General features: G+C 39.0%; 1 protein-coding gene across 1 annotated transcript; it reads right to left on the bottom strand.

Moving 5' to 3' along the window:
• Nucleotides 1-4941: 4941 nt before the first annotated feature.
• si:dkey-9i23.16 (uncharacterized protein LOC571915 homolog) lies at nucleotides 4942-16049 on the bottom strand. Its single transcript, XM_044346748.1, has 6 exons — nucleotides 15927-16049; nucleotides 10810-10894; nucleotides 10590-10700; nucleotides 9542-9598; nucleotides 9007-9177; nucleotides 4942-8679 (listed from the first exon to the last, which is right to left on the bottom strand). The coding sequence occupies exons 2-6, from the start codon at nucleotides 10888-10890 to the stop codon at nucleotides 8572-8574; spliced, it is 528 nt and encodes a 175-aa protein (XP_044202683.1). The 5' UTR covers nucleotides 10891-10894; nucleotides 15927-16049; the 3' UTR covers nucleotides 4942-8571.
• Between the last annotated feature and the right edge of the window lie 61 nt (nucleotides 16050-16110).

The raw sequence follows: 16110 nt of genomic DNA, 5'->3' as shown, positions 1-16110 counted from the left end.
ATTTATCAGCTACTCGCGAGACTTTCATGTGAAAACATCTGTATTGGTTTGGCCTTCAGTCAGTCTAACTATGATTATTATGATTGGGATTTGTTGCACTTGTTGCCACAGTGGATACTGACACATCAGAGGACATCATTATGTCTGGGTGGTGGTGGCAGACTGGCAGTTGAATAAAATTGTGGCTAGTAGAGAAGTGATCTCAAGATAAAGTTAAATGTGGCAATATTTTCATGATTCCACATAGGGCTGTTGTGGTGAAGGAGTTTTCCCTGCTGTGATTTAGGCTGGCTCAACAGCGCAGTATTAGCGCTTTTCTTTTTTTAAAGTGAAAATCAGGTATGTTAGTCTGATTATATGTCAGCCAAATGGAGCAGCAGTACCTGATGAACACAGAAAAAACTTTAAATCATGTTGTGGCAGGAAACAACATTGGCCTACAGCCAAGTCCCCTTAAAGCTGGGATTTATGAATGGAGTCTGGCTGGACATGCCTTTAGATTGTATGATTGGTGGAAAACTACCTCATAGGTTAAATGGCAGCCTGCCCTGCCATGTGGTGACCCAGGAGAGTTTAAACACATAACCAAGACAAAGTATTCACTATTAACTACCGAGTATCAGCAATCAGCACCAACCCCCAGTCAGCTCACTTTGGCCCCTGGTCAGCTCACCCTGAGACTGGCTCTATTATGAGGGCTGAGCAACAGGTTAGCTTGTTAGCCTGGATGCTAGCAGCGCGAGGCTCCATGGAGCCCATGGATGTATAAGAAGAGCTGGATACTGGACTAAAAATGGCGCCTATTCATTCCTATAGGAATTGCTCAGCTGGCATAATGCCAAAAAAAGTTTCTAGCTTCCGGGTTTGCTTCTGCGTTGTGCAGCCCACTGAGTATGTGCAGTAGTGTTTCCCCCGCTGGTTCCACCCGCGAGTTCCCGCTCGGCCCATAGACTTAACATTATGGTGACGTCATGGATTTTTAAATTGCTTTTCTCAGCTCAAGGAAAGTTTTACAAATATAAAACCTCCATGGATCAAAAGTTCATAATAGAAAGAGTCATAATTGACCTTGTTTGAAGTTCGATGTGTCAACAGTTTTACAGACGTCTCTTTCACAGTGGTGGTCTATGGGGAAAATGCTTTTTGGGCCACAGGGGGATTTTTCGTTGCAATACCGTGAGCGACCACTGGGAAAAATTGGCTGACACTGTGCGCGGCGATCCTTTTGAAGTGTAAAACAAGCCTAGCCTCGTGTGGTGGTTGCTTGCTATTGCAATATTGTGTTTATTGTGAGTCGCCAGTCACCATCCTCTCTCTGCTCTGCTCCCTGTTCCAACCAAGCCCCCAGAAACAGCGCTGGGCTTTGAAGCCAGTTTGATGTAGTGGCCAAAGTGTGGAATTACAATTTGCAGGTCTGACAGTGGCCCAAAAAGCATTTCTGCCGCACACAATCATGGGAAAAGGAGCGACTGTAAAACGGTGGATCCATTTCTTGAGCGTCACAACCCCTTTGAAATGACTCATTTCACTATCAGAATTTGATCCATTCGGTACGATAATGTTTGGAAAGTCTAGAAGAGCTGCACAATTTAATTATTTTAACCCCATTCAAGTTAGTGCAGGACTAAATGGGAAGTTAGCCAACTCTGGTGCATACTGCACACACTCTATGGACCCAATGCACCCATAGAGCGTGCGCAGTATGCATTCATCCTGGATATTTCTTTACAGTGGGAAGTGTTTTTTTTGGTGTCATGCACCACTGAGCAACTTTCATAAGAATGAATGGAGCCCCGCCTCCAACGCTGTATGCAGTTCTCTTTATACAGCCATGGTTCAGTAAAGACTGACCTTTGGTGGCGCGACAATACATCACCTCAATACAGCATGTCCTTATCAGTTTAATAGAAAGAGGAGCGTCTTTATTTTTGACGGTATCGAACATCATACCTTCAACATTTCTAAATACCCTGGTATACTGTAATACCTTGATACCGCCCAAGCCTATTCACAGGAATATACAGATGAAGAGCAAAAATCTGTAGCCAAATATAATATTAGGAATATAAAAACTACAATGTGTAAAATAAAAGTAATAAAAGTGAAAAATATAACCAATAAAAATTTATATTTAAAACAGCTAAAGACCAACCCAAAGATAGACTCTTCCATCCTATATAAATGTGGAGGATTATTACACATGCCGAAACTGACTGCAGTTCTAAGACAAAGATGAATCTATGTGTTGATGTCTCTGTATTACATGAACAAATGCAGCATTTTAATGGCTACAGAAATAAAAGAGAGACTATTGTAATGTGGCTTTCTCCTGAACATCTTGTAGCAGGTAAGAACACAGTAAGAACATACAGTATAACAAACATTTCTGGACCTTTTTACTGGCAGTATTTGACTAAAAAGACAGCTTGTTATGACAGTGTCTGCATGTGACAAACTGTTTTCAGTGTGACAGTTGTGTATATTAACCCTGCTATTTGACTAGAGACCTGCTTTGACTAATAAAAAAATTAAAAAAAAAACTAAAAATGATCACAGAGAAATTCCAACTAGAACAACTAGTAAAAGGCTGTGATACTTTTACTCATAGAATCAACTCTGTGAGGGAAAGATTTAATGTGAGGATACAGATAAAATCTAAAAATAAAAACAATTTACTGTGGTTTAATGAAAATTTGTGGAAACTAATTAAGTCTAGAGATGCTGCACTAAGGAAGGCAATTAAAACTAGAAGAGACACTGACACGCTGATTTGGAAAGGTTTAAGGAACAAAGTTATCCAAGAGCTAGGAGATGCTAAATCTCATATTTATCTCAGTATTTTGACTGAGGCAAAAGGCAACAGTAAATTGATCTGGAAAAACATCAATAATCTCACAAGGAGGGACCCAGCATTTTTAGGAGATTTTAAACTCGAAGTACAGGGAAAGTTAATTGAAGATCATTTACTGTTGCTTCTGTCTTTAATATTTTTTTTTGAGTCTGTATATGAGTTAGGAAAAAAAATTATGAAAAAGAAACTGGATATTATTCCTATAGATGCAACAGGTCAGGTTTTTGAGGTGGTAGAGACTAATGACATACAAAATCATCAGCTCCTTAAAAAGCTCCAAAAGTAGAGATGCTTTCCAATTTGATACTACGTTTGTCAAATCACACAAAGATATTTTAACTCCCCCTATTGCTCATTTAATTAAATTGTCTTTTAAACACAGCTCCTTTCCTGATGACTGGAAATATGCCATTGTCACACCTATTTTTAAATCTGGAGACTGCCTTGAAGCCAGTAACTACAGACCAATAAGCATACTGCCAGTACTCTCAAAGGTTGCTGAGAAAGTTGTCATTAAACAACTGACAACATTTCTTAATACAAGCAATTTTGGTCTACATTGTATGCAATTTGGCTTTAGAGCAAATCATTCCACTGAAACTGCTACCTTGCACTTCATCAATCAAGACTTGACAAAGGAGTAGTTGGTAATGTATTTGTATATCTGCGTAAAGCATTTGATACAGTCAATCATGATTTTTTAATATCAAAACTCTCTAACTTTAACTTCTCATCTAGCGCACTGGCATGAATGTCTTCATATTTATCCAATAGGATACAATGTATTAAAGTTGGTGACACACTGTCCAGTAGCATGAAGTGCACAATGGGTGTTCCACAAGGGTCAGTGTCCCCTATTATTTAGCCTATATATTAATGATCTCCCTCAACAGTGTCATGATGTAGAACTACAAATGTATGCAGATGATACCGTTGTGTGCACACATGCAAAAACAACTGAGTTAGCTGCTGCTAAGAGAACAATTGCATTGGAAAGGATCACACATTGGCTTGATCAATCATGTCTGAGTCTAAATGTAAACAAGACAAAAGGTATTTTCTCTAAAACTATGGTACTACCTCCTAATGCTGATATTTTCATCAAAGGTGAAAAAAATGACATAGTTACTGATTTTAAATATCTTGGTGTGACACCGGATCCAAATTTGAACTTTAAGAAACATGTTAAAAAAACGGTTAAAACCATAAAGTACAACTTAGCAAATTTTAGACATTAGAAACAATCTCTCTTTGGATGCAGCCAAGATATTTATGCATGCTATGATTCTTTTCCATATATCTTATTGCATCACATGTTGGGGGCAGGCTGGAGAAACAGCCATAAACCCTTGAGTCCTTATACAAACAAACTCTAAAAACTCTGGACAAAAGCCAATGCTTTGAGACTTTTAGATTATTCTCAAATTTGTGCCTAGTTTATAAAATTTTAAATGGTTTGGCCCCTCCTCCACTATGTCACTTTGTGTACTCTCTCAGTAAGTTCTATTAGATCCTCCAGAATATCCTCTATAAAAGACTGTACCATACCATTTTGTCGCACTGCATTTGGGCAGTCAGCTTTCTCTGTGAAAGCCACAACTCAGTGGAATGCCTTACCTGATGATATGATGAACTGTAGTTCTATCAATACATTCAAGGCCAAACTAAAACATGTACTAAAGACCAATCAGCTGTGTGACATTATGGGTGTATTTGATGTGCTGTTGTGTGTAGCTTTGTATTTTGTATGGTGTGTTCTGTGTGGGGTTTTTTTTGTTTGTTTTGTTTTGTATTTTTTTGGTTGGTTATTTGTTTTTTTTTTTGTGCTTTGTACTGTTTGTTGTTGTGCCGTTGTATATTTTGATTGTGGGGGGACAACAGATGCAAATTAGCTTCAAGCTAACTCCGGAGCAGTGCATCTTTAATATTTAAAACTACACACTGTCCAAATCAATAAATCAAATCAAATCAATATACTGTGAAGCGGTTTACCTGGGCAACAGCTGCTCTTTGGCTGACTGCCCAGGCCCTGTAATGGAAACACTCATAATAAGTCAGTCTTGTCAAAAAAACCATAGATGACAACATGGTAAAACACCATGAGTCTTAGAAACAGTTTATTACATCATGAGTGGACACCATTTGAATAAGCTGTATTTTTGCACAGGCAGGGTGTGGACACAATAAGAGCAACACCTTTATAAAGTATAAGCTTATATTGTAAGGCTTTGTGTAAGGTGTTTGTCTTCCCACAACATGCATACAGGCCTAAAAAATTTTGCCACCATGTAATGCTGCAACAAGCTGCTTCCTTTAAAATGATTAGAGTTGACTAGTGCAGATGTTCATGTTAGTGCCCTCCCCTATATTCATTATTTTCTTTATATTTGATTTGTTATAAAATTGTAAAACACTACATATATATCATTACAAAGTGCTATATAAACATCCACGTAAATACAGACTGAACAGGTGTGTATGTACAGTATGTGTCATATGTTCCTGTAAAATTGGTGTTACATCTGTAACCTCTGTTTCTGTCCCCAAATTGGATTGTTTTTAGTATATCTGCAATTGGTTAAAAAAATACATGAACAGATTATTGAAGCACAAGTTTGATGATAGATAACTATGAGTCAATACCATTTACTTCAAATATTTACAGTTATTCACTTAAAGGTAATTTTGTCACATATTCATAGTCTCTAGAAATGTTAACAAGTCATTTTGAAATTGGTGTTTTTCATACAAGTAGGTTAGACATAAATTCTCTGAAGCTCAAGCAATCAGTATTTTTCTCCATCAGATTAACATTTGTGATGTATGGTCGCAGTGACAAACCCACAAAGAATTATCACCCAACTCTGCAGCTGCACAGAGCTTTTTAGCCTCTTTTAGCTTATTGTTTGTTTGATTTTTTCTTATTGTTTGGTTCATGATTTTATTGTATGTGTTATGTTTTAGTCTCCTTGTTCTTATCAATCCTGTTTCCAAAAGGCAGCTGTTTCCAACTCTGAATCGTAAACACTGTACACTACCAGCCCAGCATCAAACAGCAGACAGACAGAGTTAGCAGCTAACTGGTGAACATATAAGCAGAACTAGAAAGACAACAACTTATCACCAAGTACCCAGAAAACTCGACTCAAAATAACTGCCTGAATTGGTTGTAAATGTAAATAGGTATTTGTGCTAAAATGTTACAATAGCAACTTTATAAGACAAAAATATATCAGACTGTGGGCTTGTCAGCGTGTTAGTCAGTTCTTCTGCCCCCAAGTGGTAAACATTTCTTGGTGTAACTTTAAAGCTGCAATAATTAATTGTTGTTAATGAGTAAACATATTAACACATTCAGTAATGACACATAGCCCAGCCACATCCATTTTCAAAGCCAACACACCAAACTATCATTTTGTGAGGCTTTCTTAATGGCAAAAATACACCTATGAAAATAAAACTTGAGGCAGGTTTAGTGTTCTGGTAAATGTATCTTCTATACTATCAGCCCCACAGTTCAGATTTTGTAATAACTATTATTAACTATATTCATAAATTAAAACTAAATTTATACATTTAAATTCACATCAGTGGTGTTCCTTGTTAATAGGGTACTCACAAATACAGTTGAAGTTTAGGTGAAATTTGGTCTACAATTGGCTAGCAGTGAATCAGGAGTAGATCACTTTAATGGGTAAAAATTTTAAAACTGAGGTATTTGCTATAACAATGTTAGCTGACAGTCTTGTAATAAAAAAATGGTCCTTTAAAAAAATGAGAAACAAGATGGTAATCCTAATAAGTACATGTTTTAATTAGTTTTAAAAGTTGACCATCTGTCTCACCTGCCCTCTTAAGAGCTGGAGAGATGTGAGAGATGAGATAAGACCCATATTTTGCAAGAAAGGTTAAAAAAAATCAACAGAAATTAACATAAATACTTCTTTCTTTTGAATCATTTTAATCATTATTAGATTCCTGACCCCCAGGTTGGGAACCACTAGCCGATAGGACAGTTGACCATATCGACAGACTTTCCTTTGAGTTCAAGTTCATTGGACAAGGGAGGCCTGTCTACTTCTTAAAGGAATAGTTTGACATTTTGGGAAATATGTTTACTCACTTTCTTTCCAAGAGTGAGATAAAGAGACTGATACCACTCATATGACTGTTGGTTAAAGGATACGTTCAGTGTTTTTTCAAGTCTGTCTCAATACAATACACATGCCACTATGTATATGGAAATGGGTGTCAGTCGCTGTAACAATTCCTACCCTCCGTACTAACCCTGAAGCTATTCTCTCAGAACGTGACTACATTGTGAGAAATGGGGGCCAAAATCCACAGCCCTCGTTCTGTGCAAATATGCATTCCAAAGTTCAGCTAATGCTAATACGATGCTTCAGCACTCTCAGAACAACCAGAACAGCTGATCTTGGGGTCAATCAGCTGAGCGGATTGTTAAAATATTAGTGTCCAAAAACACAGGCTGCAAAAATACTCCAGCTATCAAATCTGCAAAGAAAAAAAATCACTTTAAAGTTTTCTCTGAGCGTCTTGAGTAGTAAAAGCCGGATGACTCCAACACTTGGCTTACACACCACCTCTACCAGAATGTATCCCTCTGCCACAGCTCAGTGAGAAACTTCATTCGTGGAAACAAAACTAGGGAATTTTGTACTAAACACACTGTAATTTTAGAAGATACTGACTTGATTTAGCTAACTGAAATTAGTTTACAGCTAATGTACAGTAATGCAACACACTGCATCTGTGGGAGTGTTCCAGTGTTTGTGTTCAGTTCAGCCTTTGACCACATACTCCAGTTCTGTCTGTTATTTCCCTCCAGTCTCTCTCCTTTTTCCTCTCCTCTCTGTACATTTATGAAACACATTCATAAAAGTCCAGGGATACACGTGAATTTTTTGCTCAAGTTGAAACATTTGCACAGACGTGTAGTCACGTTAATTTCTGCTGCCCCAGGTGAATTTACGTGATTGCTTCTTTGCATTGACTTTGTAGCCTATGTAATCGCACTGGCCACCACTCACCTGCCTGCCAGCTTGCACGCTCTCCAGCCCACTACCACCTGCTTCTCTCTGCCAGCCCTTGCCATTCTCCCTCACTCATCTCAGCCCTCCAGTCCTCTGCCTCAGCCTGCTTTATCCCCACTCCATCCACCTCCATTCCCCACCTCCCTGGCAATAAAGTCTTATTTCATTCATCTTCACTCTAGTCTGTGTCAGCATTTGGGTCCACCTTGCAAACCACAACAGGAACAGCTTCAGGGTCAGTTGGAGAGTAAGAATTGTTAGAGCAATGATGACTCATTTCCATGTACACATTGTATTAAGACAAAGAAAAAAAAAACAAAAATCCAAACCTATCCTTTAACTATGGTGCTGGAGCCAGAAGGTGATAACTTAACTTAGCATAAAGATTGGAAGCAAGTGTTTAATTTATACATAAATGTAAAGAAGACAATTTGCAGTTTTGGGGAGTTAGCATGTGAGCATTAGAGGAGTTGGTAAGTGTATTTTTTACACCTACTTGAGTCAGGCTAGCTGTTTTCACCGGCTTCCAGTCTTTATGCTAAGCTAATCTAAATGCCTCCTGGCTCCAGCTCCATAATTAAAGGATAGGTTTGGGTTTAAAACATATAGATAATTAAAAAAAATAGAGATCCCAAAGGGATTTACTACTTTAAAGACAGTGTGATATTAGTCCGTTTTGAGTGCTTTGAGAGCGGAGACAGACAGCAGGCAGTGCAGGACCACAGCACCAGTGTCATAGAGCAGCAGCAGCAGTGTCACACTCCAGCAGTATGCCTGCAGTAAACACATTACACAGTCATACACACAGCAGTGACTAAACTGACTGATTAGCCTTATCTACATTATTGAATATTCTCATGAGACAGGACAATCCACTATTATCCCTTACTTCATAACTCTTTTACTCTATCTATGCACCCACGTATTTCTCTTAATCATCATCATCATCGTCACATTGCCATCCTTCCATCTCACCCATCTATCTATCCTTCCCAAACTCCATCATTTTGCTTAGCTCTCAGTCTTATTACCTTTTTTTTGTTTTCCCTTTTCTTCACTTCAGAAAGGAAAGGAAAAGTTTGATGAAAGCAACATACTGACCGTCAGGAATTCCCCAGGACACCCATAAAGGGAAGGTCGGAAAGCAAATTCAGAATTAACAGGTACACACGGCTCTTTGCTGCCTTCTTTGCTGAGGCTGAAGCAGTAGAGGCAGAAGGCAAGCAGTGCCCCCAGCAGGCCAACCACATTACTGCAGGCACAACCTCGAAGCTGTGGACGGCAGTCAAGATCCATCACTGTGGCACTTTGAAACACCCATGCACTGACTGTACTGTAGTAAAATTTAAATGAGCTGATGTTCTTGCTTTTTATGTGAATTACTGTTAACATTTATAAAATAATACAAAGTATATTTACAGTATTATTACAAGTAATATCACAATGGCCCTAAGAGATTGTGCCTAGGTTGACTATGAGTATGAAATTATATGGTTTACTTTATATGAGATTTTGTTGTTTGTATGGATGAAAACATGAAATGTCAATCTATCAGATCCCTAAAAATATTTTCAGGAATGTGTTGTCTGACATTCAGGAGAAGATATGAGAGGCTTAGCTTGTTGTCTTAACATACCAGTAGTCTGCTGGGGTTCCTCTCATTGGCCATGGTGAATGATCCTCCTGCCACAATCTGCAACACACACACACATACACATGACTGTTAACTGCGTGAGTGCCGCAGACAATCCTGCAGAAACCTTGTATTTCACCTGGTGATCTTTGATATCATTTCTGCATGCCAGGATATATTTTTTACACAAGGAATTATTTCACCCATTTGGTCACTCTAACTGAATGTGTTTTACAGGCATGGACATTTGAGTGTTGTATTAGGATAGACCTGAATAAATGTGAACCCATTCTTTAAGCAGTTGCATTCAAGCACACAATACAAAGAGTTTTGTAAAGAATAAAAAATAATGATATTAAGAGAATAATTCAAACACCGCCTACTTTCTCACATCCACACACCTGGCCAATCACCACATGAAGTGGATTGTCAGTGTGTACAAAAATTGTCGGACGCAGCCCCTCACGTAAGATGTCAGAAATGTGTGAGGGGAGTGAGTTTCAGACCTTGTTTGACCATCCAACACTATACAGCACTTTGAAGCATACTGACACCTAAGGGCTGTTCAGTCTGGTCCAAACTATTCTATTAAGTTCAGTGTAAAACCTGGACTATAAGCACTGTTATTAATAGCTGCAACAGAATTATGACATGATGACTGTTTTCTAGCTTTCTGGGTTTTCAATAAGCTTTTAACCAGGAAGTAGCATACTGTATATAAGAGGTTGAGCTGATAGTTGAATGTAGGTGCTTTCAGTCACCAGTGAGGGGAGCTCCACTACTAAAAGCTACTGATTCAGTCAGTGACAATGACAATTTGGTATACTCTATTCAGCTTTAAGATTCATCTGTTGGTGTACTGAACACCTCTATTTTAAGGCAGACCAGTAAGACCAAGACCGAGGAACATGTACAGCTGTTGCCCTTTGAAGAATGGCATTATTCACATTATTCTTGAATGATGACTGAAATGTTATGTAAAGTTACATGCTAGAGCAGGCAATACATAAGCACAGACTAAAAATGAGAATAAGAATCATGAGATACATACTACAATTCCTAGGACAAGTGGCAGTATGAAGAGTTTTGGCAGAGTTTGGTCAGCATAAGCAAGTGGGACAGACAGCAGCACCTGGAACAGCCCCAGGAGGATAGTCACCACCTACACGGACGCAGACAGTTGGTATTACACCCTACTCAATAATAACATATATGGCTTTAAATTCAAATAAAGTTTACTCCACTCAGACTAAGTGGTGTACTGATCTCACCGCAGCAGTTTCAGGGTCAAACCAGGAGGAGAGTCGGTGTAACCTGGGTTCAGCTGCTGGCATCACCCCCTCAGAAGACATGATACTGCAAAACAGGAAACTGAAGTCAGAACAGAACAGTTGAATGGACCTGGAATGGAATGGAAAGATATTTTCCACCAAACCACTATTCATTTTCATTATATTTCACTGTTTCACTGCTATCAACAGCCAAGTGACCTCTAATTTTTCAACCCTGCAATTGTAAAACTCAGTATCAACACTGTTATCCCATTTTTCCTGCCCAGTAACAACAACACTGCTGTATCCCATAACTATTTGGTAAGTACTCAGTAGTTTAGAAAATGTATCTCTATGTCCCTCTTGAACAAAAATGTCAAACCTTCTTACTCCCTAACCTTTTGGCTTCTTCCCTTTTATTTACAATATGTCCCGGTGTAGGTATACAGTAAGAACTTTATTTATTATTTATTTATACTTAATAATTATATTAGTTTGTGGGCTCTGAATCTACAGAGTCAGCTATTCAGAATGATCCTGATTTGTTATTTTGTTAACATTCAACAATGTCATATCTAGTTGGGAGCGCTGACTGGCTACACTGTTACTGTTATCTTCACACACTCCTTCACAATGAAGTCAGAATAGCATATAGTGTTTTAAGTGAAATTATAGAAGGGGATATGTAGGGTAGATAAAATGTCAGGGTGCATAAAAAATGTTTCACTGCAGGGAAAAAATCTTTGCAAAAAATAATATAATTTCTACACAATGTTCAAAAACTGCACATTTTAACCAGAGCAAAAGAGAAACAGGGACACAAGAGAAGAAAAGACATGAATAGACTCAAAGAACAACAGAGACACATGATCCTGAAACACACTGCTGGGGAGGGCAAAGGACTGTGGGAAGCCAATAAAACTAAGTAGCATGTGTGTTGTATCTGTGCAAGTGCATTCATGTGGGTTTGCTTTGTGTGTATATGTTTGGACAGGGAGAGAGGGATTGAGAAATACCGAACAGAATGAGGTAGAGAAAGAGAGAAAAAAGGGAACAGCGAGAGCGTGTGTGAGTGTGCTAGTTCATCAAAACCACATGTCAGAATCCTCTTAGGAAAGACAGGAATGCTGCTGGATGAGAAGCAGATGTGGTGGGAGGAAGAAGAGAGGAGGCGGAGAAGAAAGGCAAGGGAGAGTAAAAAGCAGTGGGGATTAAAAGGGGGGTCAGGTTCATTACGAAATGAGTTGACATGGCCCTGCGGAAGTGAGGGGAACATTTTGTCCTTTATTATTCAAGAAAACAAAGTCACTTATTTCCTTCATGTAAACATTTGGTCAGTGTTGGTTCATTTGATGCATTTTCACTTAATCATGCAGTAATCAATGTTGTATTTATGTAAGGGGGTGGAAATTTAGTTGGAATTTAGAAGTGCCACCCAGTTTGCTTACAGTTTTCATTATAGTAAAAATAAATGAGTTGAGCTGATGGAAAAATAACTAACAATATGATTGTCTTCTTATGTGAGGGTGAACATACAAGGTAGCAGGAGGCCTGGGTCAAACAATACTACTGAGTATTGATAAGCACATGGTCAAATTAACATGTAATAATGTCCAAAACTTATCAATTTTAATTAAGATACGAGACTGATAACTTTAGTAACATGATGAATTTGATTTGATTTGATTTATTGATTGGGACAGTGTGCAGTTTTAAACATTAAAGATGTACTACACCGGAGTTAGCTTGAAGCTAATTTGCATCCATAGTCCCCCACAACCAAAACATACAACAGCACAACAAACAGTACGAAGCAAAACAACAACAACAACAACAACACCCCCCCAAAACAAACAAACAAACAAACAAACAAACAAACAAACAAACAAACAAACAAACAAACAAACAAACAAACAAAACAAAACAAAACAAACAAAAAAACCCACACAGAACACACCATACAAAATACAAAATACAAAGCTACATACAACTGAAAATATGGTATGACAAAATCTTTTTTTTTTTGCTCTGTTTTGCTTACCACTCTCTCCATGTGCTTGAGTTACTTAATTTGTGGTCACATGGTTACTTTTGTTCATGGTTACCTAGATAAAGGGGGTGGATCATTTTACCCACAGGCTCAATTTACCCTGTTCTCCCTTACAGGTGCAGAGAGGGTGCAAACAGTTATCAACAGGGTTCACACAGATACAAACAGTTACATACAGTTATAGCCAGGGTACAAACAAGTACAGATAGGGTACATACAGGTATACACGGGGTATGTGTGGGTTTTTGTATTGTTATTTGTATCATCTTTTAATATTAATGGCTTTATTGTATATATGACTTTTTGTATATTGTTTGGACCCAAATGTTTTATCTATTTGTGCCAATAAAATAACTAATTAACTACAGATACAGCTGGGTACATAGAGGTACATACAGGTATAGACAGGGTACATACAGTTACAGAGAGGGTAGATATATAGACAGGGTAAACAGAGAGGGTATATACAGGTATAGACAGGGTACAGATAGGCTACATACGGATATGATAGCATGCCATAAAGGAACAGAGGGGGTACAAACATATACACTGTATAACAGGGCACATACAGGTACAGACAGGCTAGATTCAGGCAAAGACAGAGTGCATACAGTCAGATACAACAGGGTACATACAGGTATAGTCAAGGTGCATGTTGTATACAAGTACAAGCAGTGTGCATACAAGTACCACAGGATGCATACAGGTATGACAGCATGTGATTAAGGTATAGACAGTTTACTAATGGTAAATGGTAAATGGACTGCATTTCTATAGCGCCTTTCTAGTCTTCAAATCACTCAAAGTGCTCTATAATACATGTCAACAGTCACTCATTCACACATACATTCATACACTAATGGCAGAGGCTGCCATGCAATGTGCCAACTTGCTCATCAGGATCTAATCTAATGCACATTGACACACACACACACACACACCTCTGGCGCAGCCATCGGGAGCACTTGGGGGTTAAGTATCTTGCCCAAGGACATTTCCACATGCTGACTGGAGGAGCCGGGGATGGAACCACCAGTCTTCCGATTAGTGGACGACCCATTATGCCTCCTGAGCCACAGCCACCCAAGTTAAAGTGTAGACAGGGTGCATACAGGTACAGAGAGGGAACATAAAAGTATAGACAGGGTGCATAACTGTATAAGTACCACAGGGCAAGGTACAGACAGGTTGCATTGCTACTAAACTCAGACAAAACTGAAGTTCTTGTGCTTGGCCCTAAACACCTTAGAAACACATCATCTAATGATATAGCTACTCTAGATGGCACCACCGCAAGCAATGTGGGAGTTATCTTTGATCAGGATATGTCCTTTAACTCCCATGTAAAACAAATTTCAAGGACTGCCTTTTTTCACCTACGTAATATTGCAAAAATCAGGCACATCCTGTCTCAAAAAGATGTAGAAAAAAATGTGTTACTTCTAGACTGGATTATTGCAATTCCTTATTATCAGACTGCCCCAACAAGTCTCTAAAAACTGTCCAGCTGGTCCAGAATGCAGCTGCAAGTGTACTGACAAAACTAGAAAAAGAGATCATATTTCTCCCATTTTATCCTCTCTGCACTGGCTCCATGTAAAATCCAGAATAGAATTTAAAATCCTTCTCTTCACCTTCAAAGCCCTTAATGGTCAGGTACCATCATATTTTAACAGCTCATAGTACCCTATTTTCCCACTAGAACACTGCACTCCCAGAATGCAGGTTTACTTGTGGTTCCTAGAATTTCCAAAAGTAGAATGAGAGGCAGAGCCTTCAGCTGTCAAGTTTCTCTCCCGTGGAACCATCTTCCAGTTTTGGTCTTGGGGACAGACAACCTCTCTATGTTTAAGAGTAGGCTTAAAACTTTCCTTTTTGATAAAGCTTATGGTTAGGGCTGACCAGGCTTGCCTTGGACCAGCCCCTAGTTATGCTGCTATAGGTCTAGACTGCCGGGGACTTCCCATGATGCACTGAGCTCATCTCTCCTCCTCTCCATCTGTAGGCATTCATGCCCCATTAATGCATGTTACTAACTTCTAACATCTTCCCCGGAGTTGTGTGTTTTCTCGTCTCTCAGGTGACTTTCGGTTGTGGACCACCTGCTGCCTGTGGCTGCGGAACACCTGCTCTGCTGTCCCCTTGGTCCAGCTTGACACCCACTGTTACTACTATTATTATTAAAGTCGTATTTGCCCATTGCTACCACTATTATTATTAGTCATATTTCTATTTTTATTGTTGTTGTTATTGTTATTATTGTTGTTGCTGTGCTCTGTGTCCCTCTCTCCCCTCTCCCCCTCCGTCTTTCTCACTAACCGGTCAAGGCAGATGGCTGCCAACCTAGAGCCTGGTTCTGCTTGAGGTTTCTACCCGTTAAAGGGGAGTTTTTCCTTGCTGCTGTCACCAAGTGCTTGCTCATGGGGGAATGTTGGGTCTCTGTAAATTAAAGAGTTTCAGTCTATACCTGCTCTATGTGAAAAGTGCCCTGAGATCATTTCTGTTGTAATTTGGTGCTATATAAATAAACGGTGCATACAGGAACAGACAGTGTGCAAACAAGTATAGACAGTGTGCATACAGGTAAGACAGGGTGCAAACAGGTAAAGACAGTGTGCATACAGGTACAGACAGGGTGCAAACAGGTAAAGACAGTGTGCATACAGGTACAGACAGGGTGCATACAGGTATAGACAGGGTGCATACAGGTATAGACAGTGTGCATACAGGTATAGACAGTGTGCATACAGGTATAGACAGAATCTTCTTATGTCCTCAAACAATCACTGACCACTGTCTGATACAAACATTTAATATGATAACTTTCTTAAAGTTTATGTTCAATTATTCAACATGTTGTCCCCTAAAATTGGGATGCTACAAAAAATGAGAATATCTTTATTTCTTATTATCCGATGTAGATGTAAACACCTTGACATTAGAGGTGAAATTCGGCACTTCAACCTCACTGTTTTGTGCCAGAAAAATATAAAATGCGCCACTGCCCTACTTAAACAATAACACTAATGAATAATAACACTACAAAACAGAGCACAGGGTTACTTACCTCAACCAAAAGTTTGCAAGTGATGTATTTGATGATATAGGGTTTGTTTGTCACACTGGAGAAACGGAGTCTTACGTTACTGCCCTTCAAACAAAACTTCCAATGGTGAAAAATCCTGACTACGAAATGATTTCTGGAATGCACGGAGCCAGGGGAGGAAGCAAAGGAGGAGCTCCGCGGGATC

The sequence above is a fragment of the Thunnus albacares genome, chromosome 3, assembly GCF_914725855.1.
Source record: "Thunnus albacares chromosome 3, fThuAlb1.1, whole genome shotgun sequence".
Taxonomy (NCBI): domain Eukaryota; kingdom Metazoa; phylum Chordata; class Actinopteri; order Scombriformes; family Scombridae; genus Thunnus; species Thunnus albacares.
The sequence above is the reverse complement of the archived record's forward strand: the minus strand, read 5'-3'. Positions and strand labels throughout refer to the sequence as shown.

What these genes read in the sequence shown, in the direction of transcription:
- si:dkey-9i23.16 (XM_044346748.1), bottom strand. Translation starts at nt 10,890, where the DNA reads ATGTCTTCTGAGGGGGTGATGCCAGCAGCTGAACCCAGGTTACACCGA. An exon ending in CACTTGTCCTAGGAATTGTA is followed by an intron (nt 9,599 to 10,589) that starts GTATGTATCTCA and finishes TGTGTGTTGCAG; the next exon opens with ATTGTGGCAGGAGGATCATT. An exon ending in GGAACCCCAGCAGACTACTG is followed by an intron (nt 9,178 to 9,541) that starts GTATGTTAAGAC and finishes TGCCGTCCACAG; the next exon opens with CTTCGAGGTTGTGCCTGCAG.